Here is a 23,584-nt window from a genome sequence, read left to right on the forward strand (position 1 = left end):
TAATTTTTCAAAGTTAAGACTTACCTGCAATTTTAATGATGTTTCTCTGGGCACTTTGTGTTTTAGTATATTTCTATTGCAGCAGAATCTCACTAGAAAATCTTCAAAACAAAATAAAACTCATTGTCTTTGGAAGGAAAGCAGCAGAAATAGCTAATGCAGTTTTTCATGTTTGGACTAGATGTTGTTAATTTTAAGTCAGAAGCGTGAGCCATTCTTTGTCTTAACATCCTGTATGTCTTAACACTCCTATATCTTAACATCTGTCTTCACTGATCTATGGGGGTGTGAGCCCAGAGAAAAGGGACCTTTGAAGATGTTTTGACTCTGCTCTACAGTTTGTAAGGACCTCTGAAAGAGTTGCCAGAGATAGAAGTTACTGTAATTACTACAATTAACTTACTTATTCTGGATTGGTGTCAAGATTTTTCTTGAAGCGAAGATCTAGATATTAAGAAGAGTTAAAACAGGGGTGTGTGTGTGTGTGTAGTGAAAAAATATTAAAATATATATAGTGAAAATATGTGTGTACATCTTAAACGTATAACTTTTAGTGGTATTTTTATTTGTAAATCAGCCCATTCATTATTACAAGCAAATAAGAGCTTTTAAAAAAAAGCATCATATATCATGTATAATATAGTTTCATTGTGAAATGTGTTTTTGGAGGGCATGGTTGTCTTTTAATTTATTATAAATGAAGAGCTACATTTTATGTATCTAGTAAATATAAAGTTGGATAAATTCTCAGGAATGTGATTGTTTTAGTCTGTGACAATTTATGTTTGTGTCACGTGTTTTATCATTAATTTGCGATTTATGGCAGGGCGAAGTTTGACAGTCTTTCTTAGGACTTTTAAATTTGTCTACCAGATACTTTAGTTTCGTGCACAAATTAAAGCTGTATTTGTGACAGAAGTGCAGAAGGAGGGTACGAAAGTGTTCTCTCTCCAAAGCATATGAACAGAGTGCTTAGGAATAAAGGCCAGAAGAAAAGAGATAAAAACCTAATTTGATTAGGTTTTTTTGTCTTAGGATGGTAGAATTGATCAGGAGTGGTATTTACTTTCTTCTAATCAAATTATTACTTCCTAATGTAAAAATGTTTTTTAAGAGTGATTTTCTTAAGAGTGAAATGTTTTAATCCTTGCATGGGGGTAGAGTGATTACTTTTTAATTTAGGGCCTAGTAAGTAGAATATTCATTCATAGTGCTTCACTAAAGAACTTTCGTTGCTTGCTTTTACGAAAAGCTGTTTGCTCCTGCCTGGATCATTGGAATCCTCTAGTTGGAAAAAGTGTGTTCTCTCTTCCTCTTGCTAAGGACAGTTTTGCTCCTCTTTGTAATCCCTGCAGCCATCCCCATAGACACCTGCCAAAAAAATCAGCTTTTGGGAGTAGGTGTGAAATCATCTAATTTGTTATCATCCAGGGTAGTAATAAGCAAAACTACTCTTGGGGGAAAATGAAATCATTGTTGGTGCTTGCTCTTTCAGAAATTCTCCTTCATCTGCATGTAGCTTGAGCTTTCTGATTGGCCTTGTCAGACTGAGAGGCCTTTTTTCTCTGGCTGAATTTTTCCTTATCTGCTGTAAGCAGCATCAGGCACTGTTGATAGCTGCTTCTTGGAACTTTTCTTCCTTCGTTGCTGTGACTTCGTACTTCTTGGTTATCATCCTGCCCTGTTGTCCCCGTTGGCTGTCTTCCTTCTCATGCACATCTGGCCACCACCACACGCTGCACATGTCCAGAGCAGAATTCTCTGGCGCTACCTCTGGTTTCCCAGTTTTTATTAATGCCATGATTATTCTCTCTGCCACGTTGGTCTCGATTTTGACCGTTTACCGAGTGGCATCAGTGTCTGTTAACTTTCTTGGGCAGCTCTCCCACCGCCTCCGGCCTCCTGCCCGGGGCACTGCCCTAGGCCCTCACTTCCCAACTCTCTCCACTTCTCTAAAGTCCTGCAGTCCCCTCTCTGAATTTGCACTGTCTTTGTTACTCAGCTGTCATTCATTTTGACACTTAATCATATACTGCCTTGTTTAGCTCCTTAAATTGTTTTATGGGTGTCATTCTTCACCCAGACTGGAATTTCTATGGGGCAGAACATCTATCAACATCTGCAATATGTATTGATACATAACAGGCATTCAGTTTTTTTTTAACATCTTTATTGGAGTATAATTGCTTTACAATGGTGTGTTAGTTTCTGCTGTATAACAAAGTGAATCAGTTATACATATACATATGTTCCCATATCTCTTCCCTCAGGCATTCAGTTTTAAACAGAGCATTGCCTAGAATGACCTTATCCTCCCCTTCTCATATCTGAAACCTGGATTGAGAGTCCAGAGTACAGGTAAAACTCTGAACTTGGATGCAGGTATTAGCAATTCTGCTACAGTAAGACATAGGGTGACACTACTTTTTTCTTCCCTACATGTTGCTTTCTCTTGTAACTAAAATGAGTAACATATACTTATCTAAACCATCACTTTTGTTACTTTTAGATTTTAATATTTCAAGTCCTCATAAAACCCCAATTTATAGATCATGAAGCAAGCACAGAGAAATTAAGTTATATTCCCAAGGTAACAGAGCTGGTAGGTAGTTGAGCTAGGATTCCCTTGCAAGCCGTCTCTCCCTAGAGTCAAGCTGTTTAATCCTGAATGAGTACTTAAGGTAGTAGATTCTGTTGTGTACCAGCTGGATAAAGAACAGTCCTGCCAGTTCATGCAAAACCAATGTGTTAAGTGTTCAAGTGAGGTGAATTTTTTTTTGTTTTAAACAACCGTAAGCATCTATATCACTTTCTATTAACTTCTTAACCATTAAAATGATCACAGGCCACATCTGGATCGTGTACGTTCTTAAAAGGAAACCAAGGAAACTCATGAATGGATGATCCATGGAATTTGCTATTTGGTATTTGGTATTTGGATCCAGGTATTTGGTATTAGAAGCCACTAACTCGACTCTTAGTTCTTGATGATTTAGGTACCTGGTATATTGCTTAGGTTAAAATTACACTGCATTCTGTGAATTCATGTACTTCTTAGTTCTAGATTGGTGTGACAAGTTAGTCTAGACATTTGGAATAGTCTCAGAAACTGGCCCTGTATTCAGAGGAAATGGAGATATCCAAAGGCTTTTAGTGGCATCAGCTTTTGACAGTGGTGAAATCTCTTTCAGACTTCTGTGAGAAGTCTAGGAGCTCCAGATGTTCATTTCTGGTGTTTTGTTCATTCTTATGAAGGTGTTTTTGGATTAGGTGGTCATTATCATCCGTAGTAGATCAGTTTTTCTTTCATTCCTTTGTGATTGCTTTAGAAAGATTTTTAGAAAACTATAACTCTTGATTCATTTTGTTGAATATAGCACTTAGGGCAAAGGTCTGAAAAATGTCTAAGGTCTAAGAAGATCCTTGACATGGTCTGTCATGATAGAGCATCAGACCCATTTTATTTATTTATTTATTTCTATATATAATTGCGGTAAAAAACAAAACACATAACATTTACCATCTTAACCTTTTTTTTTGGCTGTGTGGCATGTGGGATCCTAGTTCCCCAACCAGGGATTGAACCCATGCCCCCTGCATTGGGAGCGTGGAGTCTTAACCACTGGACAGCCAGGAAGTCCCTGCATCTTAACCATTTTTAAGTGTATAGTTCAGTAATGTCAAGTATATTCACATTGTTGGGCAATGGGTCTCAAGAACTTCTTCATCTTGCAAAACTGATACTCTCTACCCATTAAACAGCAACTCCCCATTTTTCTCTTCCGCCCAGCCTCTGGAAGCCACTATTCTACTTTCTGTTTTTTGTGAATTTGATTCCTTTAGATACGTTATATCAGTGGAATCATGCAGGATTTAACTTTTTGTGACTGGCTTAGTTCACTTAGCATATTGTCCTCAAAGTTCATCATGTCGTAGCATGTGATGGAACATCTTTCCTTTTTAAGGCTGAATAATCTGTTGTGTATATATATATCATATATATATAATTATATATATGATATATATATTTATAAAATATATATAATATATATTTATATAATGATATATATTTATAAAATGATATATATATTTATATAATGATACATATATACACATATATATCATTTTCCCATTTTGTTTATCCATTTATCCACCAATGGACATTTGGGTTGCTTCCACTTCTTGGCTATTGAGGATAATACTGCTGTGAACATGGGTGGGCAAATGTCTCTTTGAGATCTTGCTCTTAATTCTTTTAGGTATATACCCAGAAGTGGGATTGCTAGATCATATAGTAGTTCTATTTTTAATTTGTTGAGCAACTGCCATACTGTTTTCCATTGCAGCTGCACCATTTTACAGTTCCACCAACAGTGCACAAAGATTTAGTTTCTTCACATCCTCGCCAACACTTGTTATTGCTTTCTTTTTTTTTTTTTTAATAGTGGCCATCCTAATATATGTGAGGTGATATCTCATTGTGGTTTTGATTTGCATTTCAGTAATAATTAGTGATATTGAGCATCTTTTCTTTTTTCTTTTTTAGACTTATTTATTTTATTTAATTATTTTTGGCTGTGTTGGGTCTTCATTGCTGCGCGAGGGCTTTCTCTAGTTGCGGCAAGCAGGGGCTACTCTTCCTTGCAGTGCATGGGCTTCTCATTGCAGTGGCTTCTCTTGTTGCAGAGCATGGGTTCTAGGCGTGTGGGCTTCAGTAGTTGTGGCACACAGGCTCAGTAGTTGTGGCTCATGGGCCCTAGAGCACAGGCTCAGTAGTTGCAGCGCATGGGTTTAGTTGCTCCACAGCATGTGGGATCCTCCTGGACCAGGGCTTGAACCCATGTCCCCTGCATTGGCAGGCAGACTCCCAACCACTGCGCCACCAGGGAAGTCCCGAGCATCTTCTCTTATGCTTGTTGGCCATTTGTATATCTTTTTTGGAGAAATATTTATTCAAGTCCTTTGCCCATTTTTTAATTGGGTTATTTTTGTTGTTGAGTTGTAGTAGTTCTTTATATATTCTGGATATTAACCCCTTATCAGATAAATGATTTGCAAGTGTTTTCTCCCATTTTGTAGGTTGCCTTTTAGGATTGTATTCTTTGATTCACAGAAGTTTTTAAGTCTCATGTAGTCTATCTGTCTATTTTTGCTTTTGTTGCCTGTGCTCTTAATGTCATATCCAAGAAAACATTGCCAAATCCAACGTCATGAAGCCTTTCCCTGTAGTATTTTCTTCTAGGAGTTTTATAGTTTGGGGTCTTACATTTTGATATTCATTGTGAGTTACTTTTTGTATATGATGTAAGATAAGGGTCCAAATTAATTCTTTTGCACGTGGATGTCCAGTTTTCCCAGCACCATATGTTGAAGAGACTGTCCTTTCCCCATTCAGTTGTCTTGGAACCCTTGTATAAAGATCATGTGACGATGTACATGGGAGTTTATTTCTGGGCTCTCTATTCTATTCCATTGGTCTATTAATCTCTCTTTATACTAGTACCACACTGTTTTGATTACTCTAGCTATGTTATTTGTTTTGAAATCAGGAAGTGTGAGACCTCAACCTTTGTTCTTTTCTTTCAGGATTGGCTATTGGGTTCCCTTGATATTCCATATGGATTTTTTTTTAACCTCTTTATTGGAGTATAATTGCTTTACAATGGTGTGTTAGTTTCTGCTTTATAACAAAGTGAATCAGCTATACATATACCTATATCGCCATATCTCCTCCCTCTTGCATCTCCCTCCCACCCTCCCTATCCCACCCCTATAGGTGGTCACAGAGCACTGAGCTGATCTCCCTGTGCTATGTGGCTGCTTCCCACTAGCTGTCTGTTTTACATTTGGTAGTGTATATATGTCCATGCCACTCTCTCACTTCGTCCCAGCTTACCCCTCCCCCTCCCCGTGTCCTCAAGTCCATTCTCTACGTCTGCGTCTTTATTCCTGTCCTGCCCCTAGGTTCTTCAGAACCTTTTTTTTTTTTTTAGATTCCATATATATGTGTTAGCATACGGTATTTGTTTTTCTCTTTCTGACTTACTTCACTCTGTATGACAGACTCTAGGTCCATCCATCTCACTACAAATAACTCCATTTTGTTTCTTTTTATGGCTGAGTAATATTCCATTGTGTATATGTGCCACATCTTCTTTATCCATTCATCTGTTGATGGACACTTAGGTTGCTTCCATGTCCTGGCTATTGTAAATAGAGCTGCAGTGAAACATAGTGGTACATGACTCTTTTTGAATTATGGTTTTCTCAGGGTCCATATGGATTTTAGGATGGATTTTTCTATTTATGCAAAAAATGCTATCGTGGTTTTGATAGGTTTTGCATTGAACCTGTAGATTGTCTTGGGTCATATTGATATCTTAACAATATTACATCTTGCAATCCATGAACATGGGATGTCTTTCCACTTATGTGTGTCCTATTCATTTTATTTCAGCAGTGTTTTGTAGCTTTCAGTGTACAAGTCTTTCACCTCCTTGGTTATTAGATTTATTCCTAGATGTTTTGTTCTTTTTTGATGCTATTGTAAATCACACCTGCATTGTATGACTAAGGGTTGTGAACTAGTTTTTGGTAAAAGAAACATGGTCTGCTTTTGAAACAACAAATTCTGCAAGCTTAAGGTAGTTCCTTAGATTACTTGCCTATAAAATGAAATGTATTTTAAGCCTCTTAAGTTCTAACAGTTTGTGACTATTTTCTTAATCAGTTTTGATTATAAAATGTGACAGTCTAACTTTGGTTCTTAAGAACTATTTTTTTTCCTATGTAGTTATAGTATACATTTGAATCAAAACATATGCTAATAAAAACCTATCTCAGCAGTAAATTTGAGAAATAGCCTAAGCCAACTCTACTGGTACAAATTAATTAGCGTTTGCATTCATGGTATGGCACAGGCCCTACTTAGATTTTATTTGGAGGGGAATGAGTAAATTGGAAGCAGAAGATTTTCCTAGGGAATTGTTTCTGGTACAAAGTTGCTTTCTAAGACTTAACTGTACTTATAAAGAGCTTTGAAATAAGGTTCAGATTTGTCATTCTCAAGTTTTACTTGGTGTCTAAGCAGTGTCTAAGAGAGGGCGGTGTGCTTTTCTAACTGGATCACTTTTAAAAAGTGCTTCCATGAATTTGTGATATGGGCTCATGTGAAGTATTGCTTCTTGATTTGCAAATGGATAATAGAGTAGTGGTTAGCACTATCAAGAGGTAATGTCTCTTTTCGGGGCTAGTTCAGCAGTAGTTATGTTTCACAGGTAAGGGAGTTATTTCATATTTAGAAGTTTACCTCGCTGTACTGGGGGCTTCTCTTGGGTTATGGCTGGACTCAAAAATAGGTTACTGAGAATAGTGTTGACAGGAGAGGAAAGTAAGAAGGGAGCAGGCTGGCAATTAGATCTAATTTTATTGGAATCCTAGAGATTCTTGTAAATCGAAAATAATTTCTGAATATTGTCAGTTTCTTCCCAGCTGCATCTGGGTTTATTTATAGTTGTATAGGATCTTGAGCTTCTGAAGGTTAAGGACTGGGTCTTATTCTTCCTGGACCTAGCATATTACGGAGTTCAACACATTGAATTCTGTCTTGGTAGGAGAAGCAGTAAACCATAAAGATGGTCATAAAGATGAACCAGAATGAAGAAAAAGTATTTATGAAATGATAATATTTATACAAGTTTGATATTGTACCATTTCAGGAATATATTATGTAAGCAGTTATTGCCTATAATTGGTAATGCCTAGAATTACTTGATGATGATTGCTAATGTTTATCAAGTTCTTTCTTTGTGTCAAGCACTGTGCTGATTGCTTTGCATGCCTTACCTCTTTTAATCCTCACATTAATGTTGTGCGGGGCCACAGTCCTTCTTCCTTCTTCTCCTAAATCTCTTTGTTCTTGGCTACAATTCCTCTGTGGCTGTCAGTACTGCTGGGAGTTGCTTGTTTGTGAGAGTATAATAAAGGATTTTAATCTCCAATAAAATGAGACAGTATAGTATATAATAATTCTTCTTGTGCATACAACTTAGAGGTCAGTTTGAGAAAACTTAATTTCACACAAAAAATTCATGTTGGTTGTAAAAATGAAACATTATAAAATATGGATGAGTAAATTGAGAAAAATTTCTGTAATCTATCAGGTAGAAAGAACCAACATCAGTCATCATCTCTCTTCCTTCTCCCCCATTTTTCTCCCCGCCAAAATTGCCTTTGAAGAAAACTATCAATTCATGTATTTCAACAATACTGTGTGAGGGTGCCTGCTTTCCCACATTGGCTGTTATCCTTCTTTTAAGTCCTTGCCCACTTGGCAATAAAAGACATCCCTTTGTTTAATTGATTTTAAAAAATTGCTAGTGTTTCTTAGGCATGGTTTCATACCAGGTTGAGTGATGCAGTTAGGTGTAAGATGTATCTCAAGTTCAGAGAGAGGAGGGTTAGAGCTCCAGCTGGGGTACTAAGATCACATAACCTCGAGAAATTCTGGGTGACGCAAGGCAGTGTTCTATTTATGGACCTAAATCAAATTGTGCATCAACAAGGAAGGAATTCTGGGAACCACCATTCCACTGTGCATGGCAAGGAGATGGGGTAGGAAGAACATACCAAACTCACCCCGTGAGTTATCTAAGTTAATGAGAGAGACGTCCACAAGAGGTAGGAAGTTGAGAAGTAGAAATAGTGATTCAGAGTGTGGGTTTGGGCTCTGGCCATCTCCTGCTTTCTGGCGATGTGTCTGTAGGTAAGTAGCATTAACCAACTGTCTGTCTCAGGTTCACTATCCATAGAGTAGGGGTAATAATAGCACCTCTGTCATGGAGTTATTGCAGAGATTTACCAAGGTCGTGGGTGTCAAGCCCTTAGCACAGTGCCTGGCACATTAAAAAAAAAAAAGAATTGCTGCTAAGACTGAACTGTTTTACACATTTGCTGGCTATTTGTATTTCTTTTGTGTTGTTTGATCACATCTTTGTCAATCTTTCTGTTGGTGTTTGAATTTTTCTTTTTGACTTAAATGAACACTTAATTAAAGATTTCATATTTTTCCAAGTTTCCATTTGCACTTTTATGTTCTACTTTTCTATTTATTATTATTATTTAAAAATGTATTGGCCAAATCTGTCACTGTTTTCTTTATAATAGAATTTTTATAACTGTAGTCATGAGAGATAGTATTCTGTTTTCTTGTAATGTCTTTGCTTTTGGTATTAGAGAAATACTGGCCTCATAGAAATAGTTGAGAGGTATTTTTTCCTTTTTAGTTTTTTGAAAGAGTCAGCATGGAATTGGTGTTATTTTCTCCATAATATGTGGTTACCAATCAAAGAATTACAATTGAAACCATCTGGGCCTGGAATTTCTTTGTGGGTTTTTTTTTTTTTTTTTAGTTATAATCTCAGCTTTTAAGATACTGGGCTGTTTAGGTTATCTGTCTTTTTCTGAGTGGGCTTTGGTAATTAAAATCTTTCAAAGAATTTGTCTACTTCATTTAAGTCATTAGATTTATTGAAAAAGTTGTACATAGTGTTCTCCTATTTCTTGAATATTTGTAGAATCTGTAGTAGTGACGCTTCTCTCATTCCTGATATTTATAACTTGTGTCTTTTCTAATTTTTCTTGATCTGGCTAAAGGTTTATCAATTTTAATATTCTTCTGGCAAACAGATTTCAGGTTTTTTTTTCTCCCTATTAATCTCTCTCTGTCTCTCTATTTCTGCTAAGATTTTTTATTATCTCCTTTCTTCTGCTTACTTCATTACTTCTAGTTTTTTAAGGTGAAAACTGAGATCTTTGATTTTGAGGCCTTTGGGGATTTACCAGGGATCTTTTTGTTATTGAGTTCTAACAATACATTGTTATGATTTTTGTTTAAACTGTCCTTTTGTTTAAACTGTCAATGATTTTTTAAAAAGATTTCCAAGAGATTTGCATACATATGTGTGTGAATATACATGTATATACATTTATTTATTTGTATATGTTTATATATATTTACATTTAGTTTATATCATTACTTATAGTTACCATTTCTAGTGATTTTCATTCTTTTGTATATTTCCACCTGGTATCACTTTCTTCTTGAAAGATTTCCTTTAACATTTCTTGAAGTGTGTATCTGCTAATAATGATTTATTTCATCTTTTATATGTCTGAAAATGTCTTTATTTTGCTTTTATTTTCAAAAGATATTTTTGCTGTGTATAGAATTATAGGTTGATATGTTTATTTCATATGTGAAGTGTCTACCTTCACTTTCTTCTTCCTTTCATTGTTTCCCACGAGAAATTTGATGTCATCTTTATCTTTGTTCCTCTGTATGTAATATATCTCTGATGAATTTAAGATTTCTTTTTTGTCACTTGTTTTGAGCAATTTGATTTGATGTCACTTGGTATAGTTTTTTTTCATGTTTCATGTTTGTTGAATTTCTTGATCTATGGATTTATAGTTTTCATTAAGTTTGGGAAATTTTCAGCTATTATTTCTTTGACTGTTTCTCCTATCCTCCTCTCCTCAAACCCAATTTGGGTACTCTGGGTATTCATGTATTAGGCAGCTTGAAATTGTTCCCACAGCTCACTGTACTACTTAGTTTTTGCATTTTTCATTGTGTTTTGTTTTGGTTGTTATTGCTGTGCCTTCAAGTTCATCAGTCTTTTCTTTTGCAGTGTCTCATCTGCCATTAATCCCATCCAGTGTATTTTTCATCTCATACATTGTATCAATAGTTTTCATCTCTAAAAGTGTGATTTCAGTCTTTTTTATATCTTTTATTTCTCTACTTATTAACTTAACACATGGAACACATTTATAATACTTTTTAAATTGTTTTGTCAGCTGATTCTAACATCTGTGCCAGTTCTAGGTAGGTTTCAATTGATTATTCTCATAGTAGTTCATGTTTTCTTACCTCTTTGTGTGCTTGATGATCTTTAATTGGATGCCAGACATTTCAGATTTTACTTTGTTGGGTTTGTTGTTTTGGCTTCCGAAAAATACTCTTGAGCTTTGTTCTCAGATGCAGTTTAGTTAATTGGAAACAGTTTGATCTTTTTTGGGTCTTGCTTTTAAGATTTGTTAGGTGGGTCAGGAACAGGGCTCAGGCTCGGATCAGTTATTTTCCACAGCTGAGGCAAGACCTTCCTGAGTCCTCTATCCAAAAGCCCATGATGTGTGGGTTTTTCCAGCCTGACTGGTGGGAACAGGCACTGTAACTGGTTCTGTGAGTGCCCAGCACTGTTCCTTCTAATCCTTTTGGGTGGTTCTTTCCCACTTTAGGTACTGATCAGTACTTTGCTGAGTACGGTGACCCACTGTAGTTCTCTGTGCGGCTCTCTCCTTTATGATATTCTGTCCTATGAACTCTCACTGCCTTGGTTTCCTTGGACTCTCAGCTCTGTCTCATCAACTCAGAGAGTCCACCAGACTCTATCACAGTTTCCCCTCCCTGTGGCCTAGTAACTCAAGGCAGTGAGCCAATTGTAGGGCTCGCCTTGTTTGTTTCCCATCTCTTAGAGATTGTTTTCTTCGTTGACTGATATTTAGGATCTGAAAACTATCATTTCATGTATTTTGTCTGAGTGTTTGGTTGTTTCAGGTGGGAGGGTATGGTCCCTGTTACTCCTTCATGCCCAGAGGTAGAAGTCTAGACATCTATATCAGTTATTATTCTCCAGTATAGCCAACGTTGTTATTTTCAGGTGTTATTCCCAAACCTGTTGCTACAGAAAAAGTTTTGGTGATTTCAGATCAGATAGTGTGTTAGTATCCTATTGCTGCCATAAGAAATAACCACAAGCTTGGTGGCTTAAAAGAACACTAATTAATTATCCTACAGTTCTGGAGATCAGAAGTCTGAAATGGATACCACAGGCTAAAATTAGGGTGTTGGTAGGGCCGTGTCCTTTATGGAGGCTCAAGGGGAGAAACTGTTTGCTTGACTTTTCAAGCTTCTTGAGAGGCTGCCACATGCCTTGGCTTCAGCCAAGTCCTTCTTATGCTGCCATCTCTCTGGTCCTCCCTTTTCTGCTTCCCTCTTACACTTTTACGGATATTGGGCCCACCCAGATAATCCAGAATAACCTTATTATCTTTTTTAAATTTATTTATTTATTTATTTTTGGCTGTGTTGGGTCTTCGTTTCTGTGCGAGGGCTTTCTCTAGTTGCGGCAAGCGGGGGCCACTCTTCATCGCGGTGCGCGGGCCCCTCACTATCGCGGCCTCTCTTGTTGCGGAGCACAGGCTCCAGACGCGCAGGCTCAGTAGTTGTGGCTCACGGACCCAGTTGCTCCGCGGCATGTGGGATCCTCCCAGACCAGGGCTCGAACCTGTGTCCCCTGCATTGGCAGGCAGACTCTCAACCACCGTGCCACCAGGGAAGCCCACCTTATTATCTTAAAGTCAGCTGATTGCAACCTTAATTCCATCTGCAACCTTAATTCCCTTTTGCTTTGTGACCTAACATACTCACAGGTTCCTGAGATTAGGACATTGACATCTAGTGGGTGGGGGAACGTCATTCTGCCTGCCAGAGATAGATGGCTTTCAGCATCCTTCTCATCTGCTGCACACGTTTTTCTTTCTCTTTATGGTGAAGAAAAATGATATACTAAGGATTTTCTTCCTAACCTACACACATTAAAAAAAATTATTAGAAACAGTGAAACTCTGTAAACCTACATTTTAAAAAATGTGTTGTATATAGCTTGTCTACCATACATAATATTTAGAGGTAGTTTATTTTAATTTCAGATACAATTCATATATTAATTTTTGTGGTTTACTTGCTCAACTTGTGAATTGAGAACTTTTCAGCCCGTCGTATCTGGCAATCTGTAAAAACTTCTCAAGTGTGTGAAGTATTGCCACAAATATAATTTTAGGCAGGTGTCAACCTACCTTATATTTCAATATTTTTTTCTCTTAAAATCGTATAATAGTATCTCTGTCCCCACCTCCTACCCCCACACACTCTTATCACAGTTAACTTCTTGTGTTGTTGCTTTTTATCATGTATAACAGCCTCAACTGGCTGAACATCTGTTCCTCCACCTGGCTGGGTTCTGCCTAGGGTCTCGTGCCTGGTAAATAGACAAGGTGAAGGCTTTGCAGATGGATGACTTTTCTTCACATATTAGTTTATCATTTACTAGCTGTTTGTGTCCTGGGGACAAATTATTTAATTGTGGACTTTTCTCATCTATAAAATTGGAACACATGTGCTTAATAGAGTTGTTAGGCACTTTACATAGGTACTCAGATGTTAGTTTTTGATATCTTTACAGAGAAGACTTCCTACCTTCTTAAATTTTTTCTTTCTTCTTTTTCTAGGCTGTTTCCTCTGGCCTGTGTCTCTATTTTCATCTTCCCACCACTCCCCCCCAGGTAAAGAAACTGTGCCTGGAGCTTTTGTTTCTTGGATCAGTTCTTAATTCCCTCTTGCCCCTTACTGAGCAAGGAAAGCCCAAGGACAAGGGAAGCCCAAGGACACACCCCAGAGAGGTAGCCATTTCTTTAAGGTGTCGTGTTTTATTTGAATGATATATGCAAATTTTGCATTCCATTCCATGCTGAAAACAATTTTTCCTAAGTGAATATTCCTGGAAGATATTTCATGTTTCCTACTTCTTGTTCACAGCTGTCCATTCCTGGAAGTACTTTTTAACTGGCTACAGCAGCGCTATTAAAGTAGTTCTCAGTCAACAAAGAGAAAGGAATGGAATGTTGCCAGGGTCTTGGTTTGCAGCGGTAGACTAACCTGGACCCTCTCGCGTTCCTGCACAACTTAGCATTGGACAAGTTATGAAAGGCACTGAGTAAAATTTAGAGAAGTGGATGATTCTCCATCCCTTACGGTAAGACCAGGCAGTCCACTGTTGCACGACAGACTGCTTTGGAAGTGAAGGCACGTGGTGGCCACCAGCTACTTGTGGGAGAAGGGGTTTGGCTTTCAGTTTCATGGGTCTATTCCTGTAGATTCTTACTACATCAGTTTCTTTTTTTCCTTTTTTTTTTTTAAATTTGAGCAGGTTGTATACAGTGATATATGAGTAATTTTCGCCAGATGGGTATGTAGATATGTTTCTGAATCATTGTAGAATGAGTACTCCAAGACTTTGGAATATCTGTGCAGAAAGATACATTCAGAAATATCAGAGAAGGCCTGAAAGTGTCATTCATTAGGTTTTGAAAAGGAGATGTTTTCAAAAACGTAAGCTAGGCATTTGGGTGTCTGCAGACAGAGTTAGGGGAAGGAGGTCTGTGGAAAGAGGTGGATGGGTGGCAGAAAGACCTAAACAAGGTGAGCTTGGCCTGGGGCCTGGAAGAAACTAGTAATAAAGCAACATTGTCTGTCTAACCTCCCCACCACGCCACCTCCAGGGGGATGGTCTTAAGAGGTACAGGGTGATTTCTCTTCAGAACCTTTGTACACTTGCAAATAAAAGTCTTAATTTATACATACTCAGTGGTCATAACACATCAACAGATTACACTTGATTGAGTTAAGTCAGCTAATTCACCAACATAAGTGTTGTCATTTCCTTTTTGTTCTGGTGGGAAGGCTGTGCCTTAGAAACTGGCTTGGGAGGTGAGCTCGGGAAGGGTCCCCTCCCCCTGATGACAGCTCTCTGTCTTCACCACACAAAGGCGAGTGGAAGCCGTTGGGAGTCACTCTTGCTTTGTGCAGGCTTCCCCCACAAGCACACGCCAGCACTGCTTGGCGAACTTTCTGATTTATGTTTTGGTCTGAACGTCTCCTTTCTGGGATGGAACTCGTTCTCAGAGGCCTGGTTGCAGGGAGATAGGAGTGCCCACTGTTATCTGCATTGTGCATGAACACAGCACGTGCTCAGTACATCTTGACTCAGTTGGAAATTGAATCACACACTGAAGGCTGGTTCATGACCATCTCTGTGTTCACCTCAGAACTTCATGTTGATTTCTTAAAATGTTAATACTTAAAACGTTAAAACACCACATTGGTTTTCTTTTCTTTTTTTTTTTTAAACATTGCCCTTACCTAGAAGTCATATCTCAGGTTCTTATTTGGCCACCAGACTAGGCTGAACACTGGCAAATTAATTCATTAATTTTGATGCAGTGGGTGCCATGTCCTAGGCTGGGTCTAGAAAGATAAAGATGCAGTTCTGGCCCTGCAGGACCCTCCAGCTTGGTGAGGTGAGCAGGACTGCAGACAGATGCTCATGTCACAGGTCACAAGTGCTTATCAGGATAGGCCAGTTACTGCGGGCAGGGCTCTCCAAGTGTACGCGTGAGGTGGGGGGACAGAGGACCTCAGCTGGGAACTGTGAGAAAAGACGTTCACTGTGATCCAGTTTACACGTCTCTTACTGGGACCATTTCTTCCTTATAAGCAAAATGCTGGGCTTTGAATAAAGCTTTTGGGGTCCATAAATAAACACATTTTGAACTGACCTTGTGCTTAGAATAAGTAACTCATATTGGGGTCTTAGGCTTGACACTGTAGCTTTGTTACGATGTGTCTCAAAGAGGGAGTTTTATATTTCTTTTTCCTCCTCCCTTCCTCCCAACCTAAAAAAAGAAAAACCCTAAAAAATGATATAAGACATCCCAACAGGATGTTTCATGTGGGAAGACAGCATGGTTTGATAAAAAGAAAAGCAGTGAAGCTCTAGTACTTAACTAGCCCTCTGACTTTGGTCAGGTTACTTACCCTATTTCCTCTTAGATTAAATGGGAATAAAGGCACTTTATGGAGAGGTTGAGGAGATTAAACTTTTGGTTTGAGGGTGCTTGATAAATCTGTCTACCATCACCTTCCCTCCTCCAGTATCAACCCTCTTGAGAAATTCCCCATTGTAAGCTTTGGATTAGCGAGTATACAATCTTTAATGATAGGTAATTTGTTCATTACCTATTAAAATTCCTTATTTCCGTGTGGTCTTTATACTTTGATTTTTTATTCCCTTTTCCTTTCTGCCAGTTGGTTTGTACCAAGGAAAAGTAAATAGGTGGAACCTTTTCAAGGCTTCCTTCCTGTTGTCACACATGTGAACACATTTCCACACTGTCCCATTTTCAGCTACACTTCCCATTCCCTGTCAGTGTGCATCTTTCACGCAACCAGTGATCAGCGAGCCTGCCGCTGGGCTCTGAGAATATGTTTAGGAGTAAGACGTAATCATTCACTTCCAAGAATTTCTTGTTAGAGAGACAGGCATAAACAAATAATTATAGTGTATCAAGGTTGTGTGTGCAAGCGGAGGGACTTGGGTGGACTGTATAAAAAAGCCTGTGTTGTTCAGCCGTATATAGTGGAGAGAACATTACCAGTAAGGCTGTTTGGTCTGGTGGACGTAACCCAGGCTTACAGCGAGTCAGAACACCGCTCTGTAGTTCCATTCAACTCATCTTGCCACCTGTCTAACAAGTGTGCCCCTTAGTTGTTGTTTCAAGTGGCGGGCAGGTGTGGCTGAATTCAAACCTGTGAACACTCCTGGGAGAAGTCTGGTCACAGCAAGCTCCCGTCTTCCTGGTATGTGATCAGTCTTGTCATCTTGCCTGAGGAGCCTGGCTGCCTGTCTCGTGTAGAGACTAGACATACAGTTGACTTGGGAGTACCGCCGTGACTACTGTGACCTTGAGAGGGTTTTCCAGCCCTCACGCTTCGGCTTCCTGATCCGCTTTAATGGAGATGGTTGGAGTATCTCCCTTCTAGGGTTGGTGCGAGGACGGCGTCGGGTCATCTTGGCAGGCAGTAAGTGCTAGATGAGTGCTGGCTCTTGTTGATGTCGCACATTCATATTATGGACCAATCTGTATGACTTGTGTAATCCCAAGAGAGCCAGATTGCAGTTATGTTCAGCTGGACCAGACTGACTCCTTGGTCTGAAGATATTCCACGTATTCAGCTCAGCAAACATTTATTGAGGGCCAAGAAGTGTGTCGGACGCTGGCTTGGTCATTGAGGCCTCGGAGATGCATAAGAGGTAATTCCTACCCTCAGGTAGTTTATACTTTGCATTTGTAGCGTACTCTTTGCCAAAGTACTTTTAAGATCAGGACATTCTCAAAGAATCAGATTTTAAAAGTGGAACAAATGAGAAAATTAGAAAAGTGTTCTCTCTTTCAAAGGAAAATATCAAGTAGTTTAAGTAAAATTGTCCCTTCCAGACCTTATTAACCACCCCAGAAGGACTTCATCTGAGTTGGATGCCAGACACTATGCGGGTTTAACATCTGCTGAATTAATGTTGCATTGAGCAGAGAACCAGTCGGCTTCCTCTGAGGTTTACATATTCAGTATATGCATCAGCTCTAGTAATCAGATAGTTTGACCTACTATATATCCATGATAGAATTTTCTTTTATGACAAGGGAAGAAAAATATACCCCTGTCAACTTAATGATGACAGGTTAAATTAAAAGTTAAAGTTGATAATCTTGCTTGTAAAGTTTTTCTTTAGTTTCTAGTTTCACTTTAAAAAATTGTTTTCTTTAGGTTCTGCTGTCTCGCCCTTTACAGAATTTTCCTTACATGACTATTATTTCTCTGCCCAATTAGATTTTTAGATCTAGTTAAAAGAGCCACACCAGGAAACTTGGCTAATGCCACCTTTTCTACCTTTATGTGAATTTCAGAATTATATTTAAATCATTTCTCCATGAGCAGACTAAAGAAGGATAGAAGCGAGCTTTCAAAGGTAGCCAAGTTACAATCTAAATTCATTGGAGAGTTTCTTCAGATTTCCGGAAGCAGTAATTTTCATTGCACTAGGGACTATGTAAACAGTCTGTGCTGTTCGTGTGATAAGATGAGCTGGTGCCCGGTCATAGGGCTTGTCACACCATCCAGAGTCATTCTTCCTGGTTTCCACTAGGTGCTTAGCTGAATGGCCCTACAAATGGCCCTGATAGTTGGTGCTTAGTAAGTGGTGGCTATTATGTGCCAGATACTGTACACAGTAGTGCCTGTTTAAACAGAAAATGTAAATGCATATTTTATAGATGAGGAAACTGGGGTTTCAAGACCGTGAGTCAGTGTTTTCCCAAACTTTCCTGATAGTAGTTAATTGTATACATTTAATTTTATCCTTTGATAATGCCTCCCTATTTTAGAGATTAATATCTTCCTTACCAGGATTTGCTGGGATTAAATAAGAATAATGCATGCAGATTGTCTAGCTCAGTGCTCAGTATGTACAAGGCATTCAGTGGATGTTGTTAGACATTTTGCTCTGGTTATTTTTATCTTGCAGTGTTTTTCTCTCTGGAAGTGAAGGTGTATAAGGAAAAACAATCTGATTGCAAAAGGATTGATTTAGTCAAGGACATTATTTCTTAAGTATGTATTTAACAAGCTCCATTCTTAGTTACATGTGATTTTTGCTTTCCTCGGCAACATTTGACTGTTTTAAGAAATTGTTGGTAAATATTGACTTCTTCCTTAACTGTATTCCCCTGTGCTTTATATGCAGTGGAACTGAATTTATTCTAAAGGGGGAGGTATGTGACTTGCATACCAATTTCAGTAATAGGAAGTGACATGAGCAAAATTGCAAGGAAACAGAGAGTCAAAGATCAGTCGTGAAAAAACCCAGTGTAAAAACAGTGCTGTAACAATTCTCCCAATTTCCTAAATTTAACAGCAGTACTTTTGAACTTGTAGGTGGTGGTCTCCTTTATTTTCTTTTGTCTGAGGACAGAGGAGTTCTGATTGAGAAAGAAAAGGAGACCTTTGACTGCAGCTATATGTGGTAATGGGTGCGTAGGGATTGCTAATATCCTATTGGCAGAACGGTCAGGAATGTGAGCGCTTGGTCAGTTTTTTTGTTGTTTTTAAATTTTATTTATTTATTTATTTATTTTATTTTTGGCTGTGTTGGGTCTTTGTTTCTGTGCGAGGGCTTTCTCTAGTTGCAGCAAGTGGGGGCCACTCTTCATCGCGGTGCGCAGGCCTCTCACTATCGCGGCCTCTCCCGTTGCGGAGCACAGGCTCCAGACGCGTAGGCTCAGTAGTTGTGGCTCACGGGCCTAGTTGCTCCGCGGCATGTGGAATCTTCCCAGACTGGGGCTCGAACCCGTGTCCCCTGCATTAGCAGGCAGATTCTCAATCACTGCGCCACCAGGGAAGCCCTGTCAGTTTTCTTGGAAGTAGTTGGACTATTGTAGAACATTACTACCCTGTGTCACTTCTGTGTAAGTCTGTGGGTCAGAAAACTGGATTGACGAAAGTGTTTATATTTGAAAAGATAACTTATTCTTTCAAATATTAATTCCGTATCCAAATATCTTGCACTTTTTTTTGGTCTTTTTTTCACCTTAATTTTTTTATTCCTGGATGTAAGATTCTTTTTTTTTTTATTTAATTTTTTTTATACAGCAGGTTCTTATTAGTTATCCATTTTATACATATTAGTGTATATATGTCAATCCCAGTCTCCCAATTAATCCCACCACCATCCCCCCCCACCTCCCGCCACCTCTTTCCCCCCTTGGTGTCCATACGTTTGTTCTCTACATCTGTGTCTCTATTTCTGCCCTGCAAACAGGTTCATCTGTACCATTTTTCTAGGTTCCACATATATGAGTTAATATACGATATTTGTTTTTCTCTTTCTGACTTACTTCACTCTGTATGACAGTCTCTAGATCCATCCACGTCTCTACAAATGACCCAAGTTCATTCCTTTTTATGGCTGAGTAATAATATTCCATTGTATATATGTACCATATCTTCTTTATCCACTTGTCTGTCGATTGGCATTTAGGTTGCTTCCATGACCTGGCTATTGTTAATAGTGCTGCAGTGAAACATTGGGGGGCATGAGTCTTTTTGAATTATGGTTTACTCTGGGTATACGCCCAGTAGTGGGATTGCTGGGTCATACAATAATTCTATTTTTAGTTTTTAGTTTTTTGTTGTTGTTGTTGTTTATTTATTTTTGGCTGTGTTGGGTCTTAGTTTCTGTGCAAGGGCTTCCTCTAGTTGTGGCAAGCGGGGGCCACTCTTCATCGCAGTGCGCAGGCCCTCACTATCGCGGCCTGTCTTGTTGCGGAGCACAGGCTCCAGACGCGCAGGCTCAGTAGTTGTGGCTCACGGGCCTAGGTGCTCCGTGGCATGTGGGATCTTCCCAGACCAGGGTTCGAACCCGTGTCCCCTGCATTGGCAGGCAGATTCTCAACCACTGTGCCACCAGGGAAGCCGTATTTTTAGTTTTTTAAGGAACCTCCATACTGTTCTCCATAGTGGCTGTATCAATTTATGTTCCCACCAACAGTGCAAGAGCGTTGCCTTTTCTCCACACCCTCTCCAGCATTTGTTGTTTATAGATTTTCTGATGATGCCCATTCTGACTGGTGTGAGGTGATAGCTCACTGTAGTTTTGATTTGCAATTCTCTAATAATTAGTGATGTTGAGCAGCTTTTCATGTGCTTCTTGGCCATCTGTATCTCTTCTTTGGATAAATGTCCATTTAGGTCTTCTGCCCATTTTTTGATTGGGTTGTTTGTTTTTTTTAATATTGAGCTGCATGAGCTGTTTATATATTTTGGAGATTAATCCTTTGTCCATTGATTCGTTTGCAAATATTTTCTCCCATTCTGCGGGTTGTCTTTTCATCTTGTTTGTAGTTTTCTTTGCTTTAATATCTTGCACTTTTAATAGAAATTTACCACAGTACATTTGCTTAGAAGAAAAGCTTTGTAATACATGATGTAGTACAAACAGTTATCGAAGTGAAAATCATATTGTTCTAGCAATCTTAAAACTTTTTAAAGCTGACTACTTCCTAGGACCTTAAAAAAAAAAAAACGCCATTGAGAAGCCTCACAACTCCTTTTCTCTCCCCTTAACACAGAGGAGATTAAGAAAAGACAGATACTAGGTGAAGCTGCATGCCCTAGGGGTATTTATTTAGAGCATATATAGCTGTAGTAATATGTACCTAAAACAGCCCTGTAAGGTGAGTGAACTTTATTGAACTTGTGCCAGCTTTCCTTTTTTTATGTTTAACAGCTGTATTGAAGTATAATTTGCATACAATAAAATTCACCAGTTATAAAAGTGTACACTTAATTAGTTTCACAGACATACACAGTCATAATATAGGACATTTTCATCATCTCAAAAAGTTCCCTTGTGCCTCTTTGCAGTCAGTGCCATCTTCATATCCTGGCTCCAGGCAACCACTGATCTGCTTTCTGTCACTATAGTTTTGCCTTTTCTAGACTTTAAAATAAATGGACTCATACTGTGTGCAGTCTTTTGTGCTTGACTTGTTTCCGTTTGCATAATGCTTTTGAGATTCATTCACGTGGCCTCTATGGCAGTTTGTCTCTCTTTATTGCTGAGTAGTGATCCATTACATGGATATAGTACAGTTTATTCACCTGTTGGACATTTCAAGTTTTGGTTTATTGTAATTAAAGCTTTTGTGAACATTCAAGTAAAAGTCTTTTTTATGAACAAATATTTTCGTTTCTTGTAAATAAAAACCTAGGAGTGGGATTGATGAGTATATTGTACGATTACGTTTACCTTTATAAGAAACTGCCACACCATCACCAGCCAAATGTGAGTTCCGGTTGTTCTTGCTGTACGTCCTTGCCTACTTGGTGTCCTCAGTCATTTTAGTGGATGTGTGGTGGTATTTCATTATGGTTTTAATTTTCTTTTGACTAATGGCTAATGATATGGGACACCTTTTCCTGTGGTTCTAGGCTATTTATATATCTCTTTTGTTAATGTTTCTAGTCAAATCTTTTTGAGTTGTTTGTCTTATTAACTTTTGCAAGTTCTTTAATATTCGGTGTGTGTGTGTGTGTATAGAGAGAGAATAAAAGTGGCAAGAATGGACATCCTTGCCTTGTTCTCTGTTTTAGGGGGAAAGCATTTAGCCTTTCACCATTAAGTATGATATTAGTTGTAGGTTTTTCACAGATGTTCATAGTCAGGTTGAAGAAGTTCCTTTCTATTCTTAGTTTACTCACAGTTTTCATCATGAATTGGTGAACTTTGCCAAATGCTTTTTCCTTATCTGTTGAGATGGTTATATAGTTTTTCCTTTTCTTTCTTTTTTTTTTTTTCTTATTATGTTAGTACAGTGTAATACATTTTTTAAAAAAGGTTAAACCAACCTTGCATTCTTGGTATTAACCTCGTTTGGTCATTATATGTTATTCATTTTTTTATATATTGCTGGACTCAATTTAGTAAAACATTGTTAGGGGATATGGATTTTAGTTTTCTTACAGTATTTTTTGTCTGTTTCTGGTGCCAGGATAATGTTGGCCTCATAAAATAAATTGGGAGGTATTTTCTCCTATATGTTGAAATATTTGTATAGAATTGGTCTTAAATCTTTCATGCTGTTTTGGGAAACCATCCAGAGCTCAGACAGGAAAACTACAAGGTGATCCTGCTGAAACATTTTACTTTGACACAGAGCAAAGAACTACTCAAGGACTAATGGGAACATATCAGAAGGACACAAGAGCTGGCTTGAAGGGACACTAATTGGCCAAATTTGGAACATTTTGAGCATCAAAAAAGGAATAATAACAGTAATCAATTATTGGGGGAAAAATCCATGAACCCGTAGTGATATTCAAAAATGAAAAGTGTGGAAGGAATTGAAAATGGCATTACCAAAGAATGACATGTAGTAAAGTTATAAGGAATGGTTGAATTAGCAAAGCATCATTTTACAACCACCAGTGTAATAATTGATTCAGGCAAGAATCATCAGTGGATGCTAAAATCACTGGTGAAAGGTTGTTGGGTAGATGCACACTATCTCAGTGTTCTCCCTATGGATTACTTATTAATTACCAAGGGAGAAAGACATCTTTATTATGGGAAGAGCTGGTGGAGTCTACATTCACTAAGTGATCCAATTTAGCATCACCAGTAATGTCAGACAGACTGGCATATCTGCCTGATGATGGGATATACGATGTCATCTATGCATTATTCTTGCCAAAAACGTTTTATATGAATCTAATTATAAGGAAACAGTAAAGCAAATCAAGATTGTGAGACATTCTGTAGGACTATTCTTTATTCTTCAGAAATATGTCATGAAAGACAAAAAAATTTGAGGAGACTTCTAATTTAAAGGAGACTAAAGAAACATTACAGCCAATTGTAATGCATGATCCTTGACTGGATTCTGGACTGCAAAAAAAAAGACACTTTTGGGTGGATAATTGAGGAAACATAAATGCAGACTACATATTTTAAAATATTATGTATCAATATCAAACTATTTGTGTGTGATAATAGAATTGTGCTTACGTTGAAGAATGTCCTTATTCTTAGAGGATACATGTTGAAATATTTACTGGGAAATGTTGTGATATCTGTAGCCTACTTTTAAATGGTTTTGGGGGAAAATCAATGTATACAGAGATGGAGAGGAGGAGGGAGAATGTGCTAAAACAAATCTTACAAAATATTATTCTTTCAGTTTTTCTGGAGGTTAAAATTTTCTAAGTAAAAAAAAAATATGGCAAAACATGTTTTCCTGTTTGAGAAGGAAGGCCTCAGCCTTCACCAGGAGCCTAGAGCAGTTGGCT

General features: G+C 38.2%; 1 protein-coding gene across 7 annotated transcripts in view; it reads left to right on the forward strand.

Moving 5' to 3' along the window:
• TMEM131 (transmembrane protein 131) overlaps window positions 1-23,584 on the forward strand; it is a 276,973-nt gene that overhangs the window by 89,382 nt on the left and 164,007 nt on the right. For 2 of the 7 annotated variants that reach the window (XM_059943531.1, XM_059943533.1), the window contains exon 2: window positions 13,354-13,407. The exons of the other annotated variants lie outside the window; for them this stretch is intronic. In XM_059943531.1, coding sequence (XP_059799514.1) covers window positions 13,354-13,407 — 54 coding nt within the window. The remainder of the gene's footprint in view (window positions 1-13,353; window positions 13,408-23,584) is intronic. 7 annotated transcript variants of the gene reach the window in all.

This window comes from Balaenoptera ricei, chromosome 13 (assembly GCF_028023285.1).
Source record: "Balaenoptera ricei isolate mBalRic1 chromosome 13, mBalRic1.hap2, whole genome shotgun sequence".
Classification (NCBI taxonomy): Eukaryota; Metazoa; Chordata; class Mammalia; order Artiodactyla; family Balaenopteridae; genus Balaenoptera; species Balaenoptera ricei.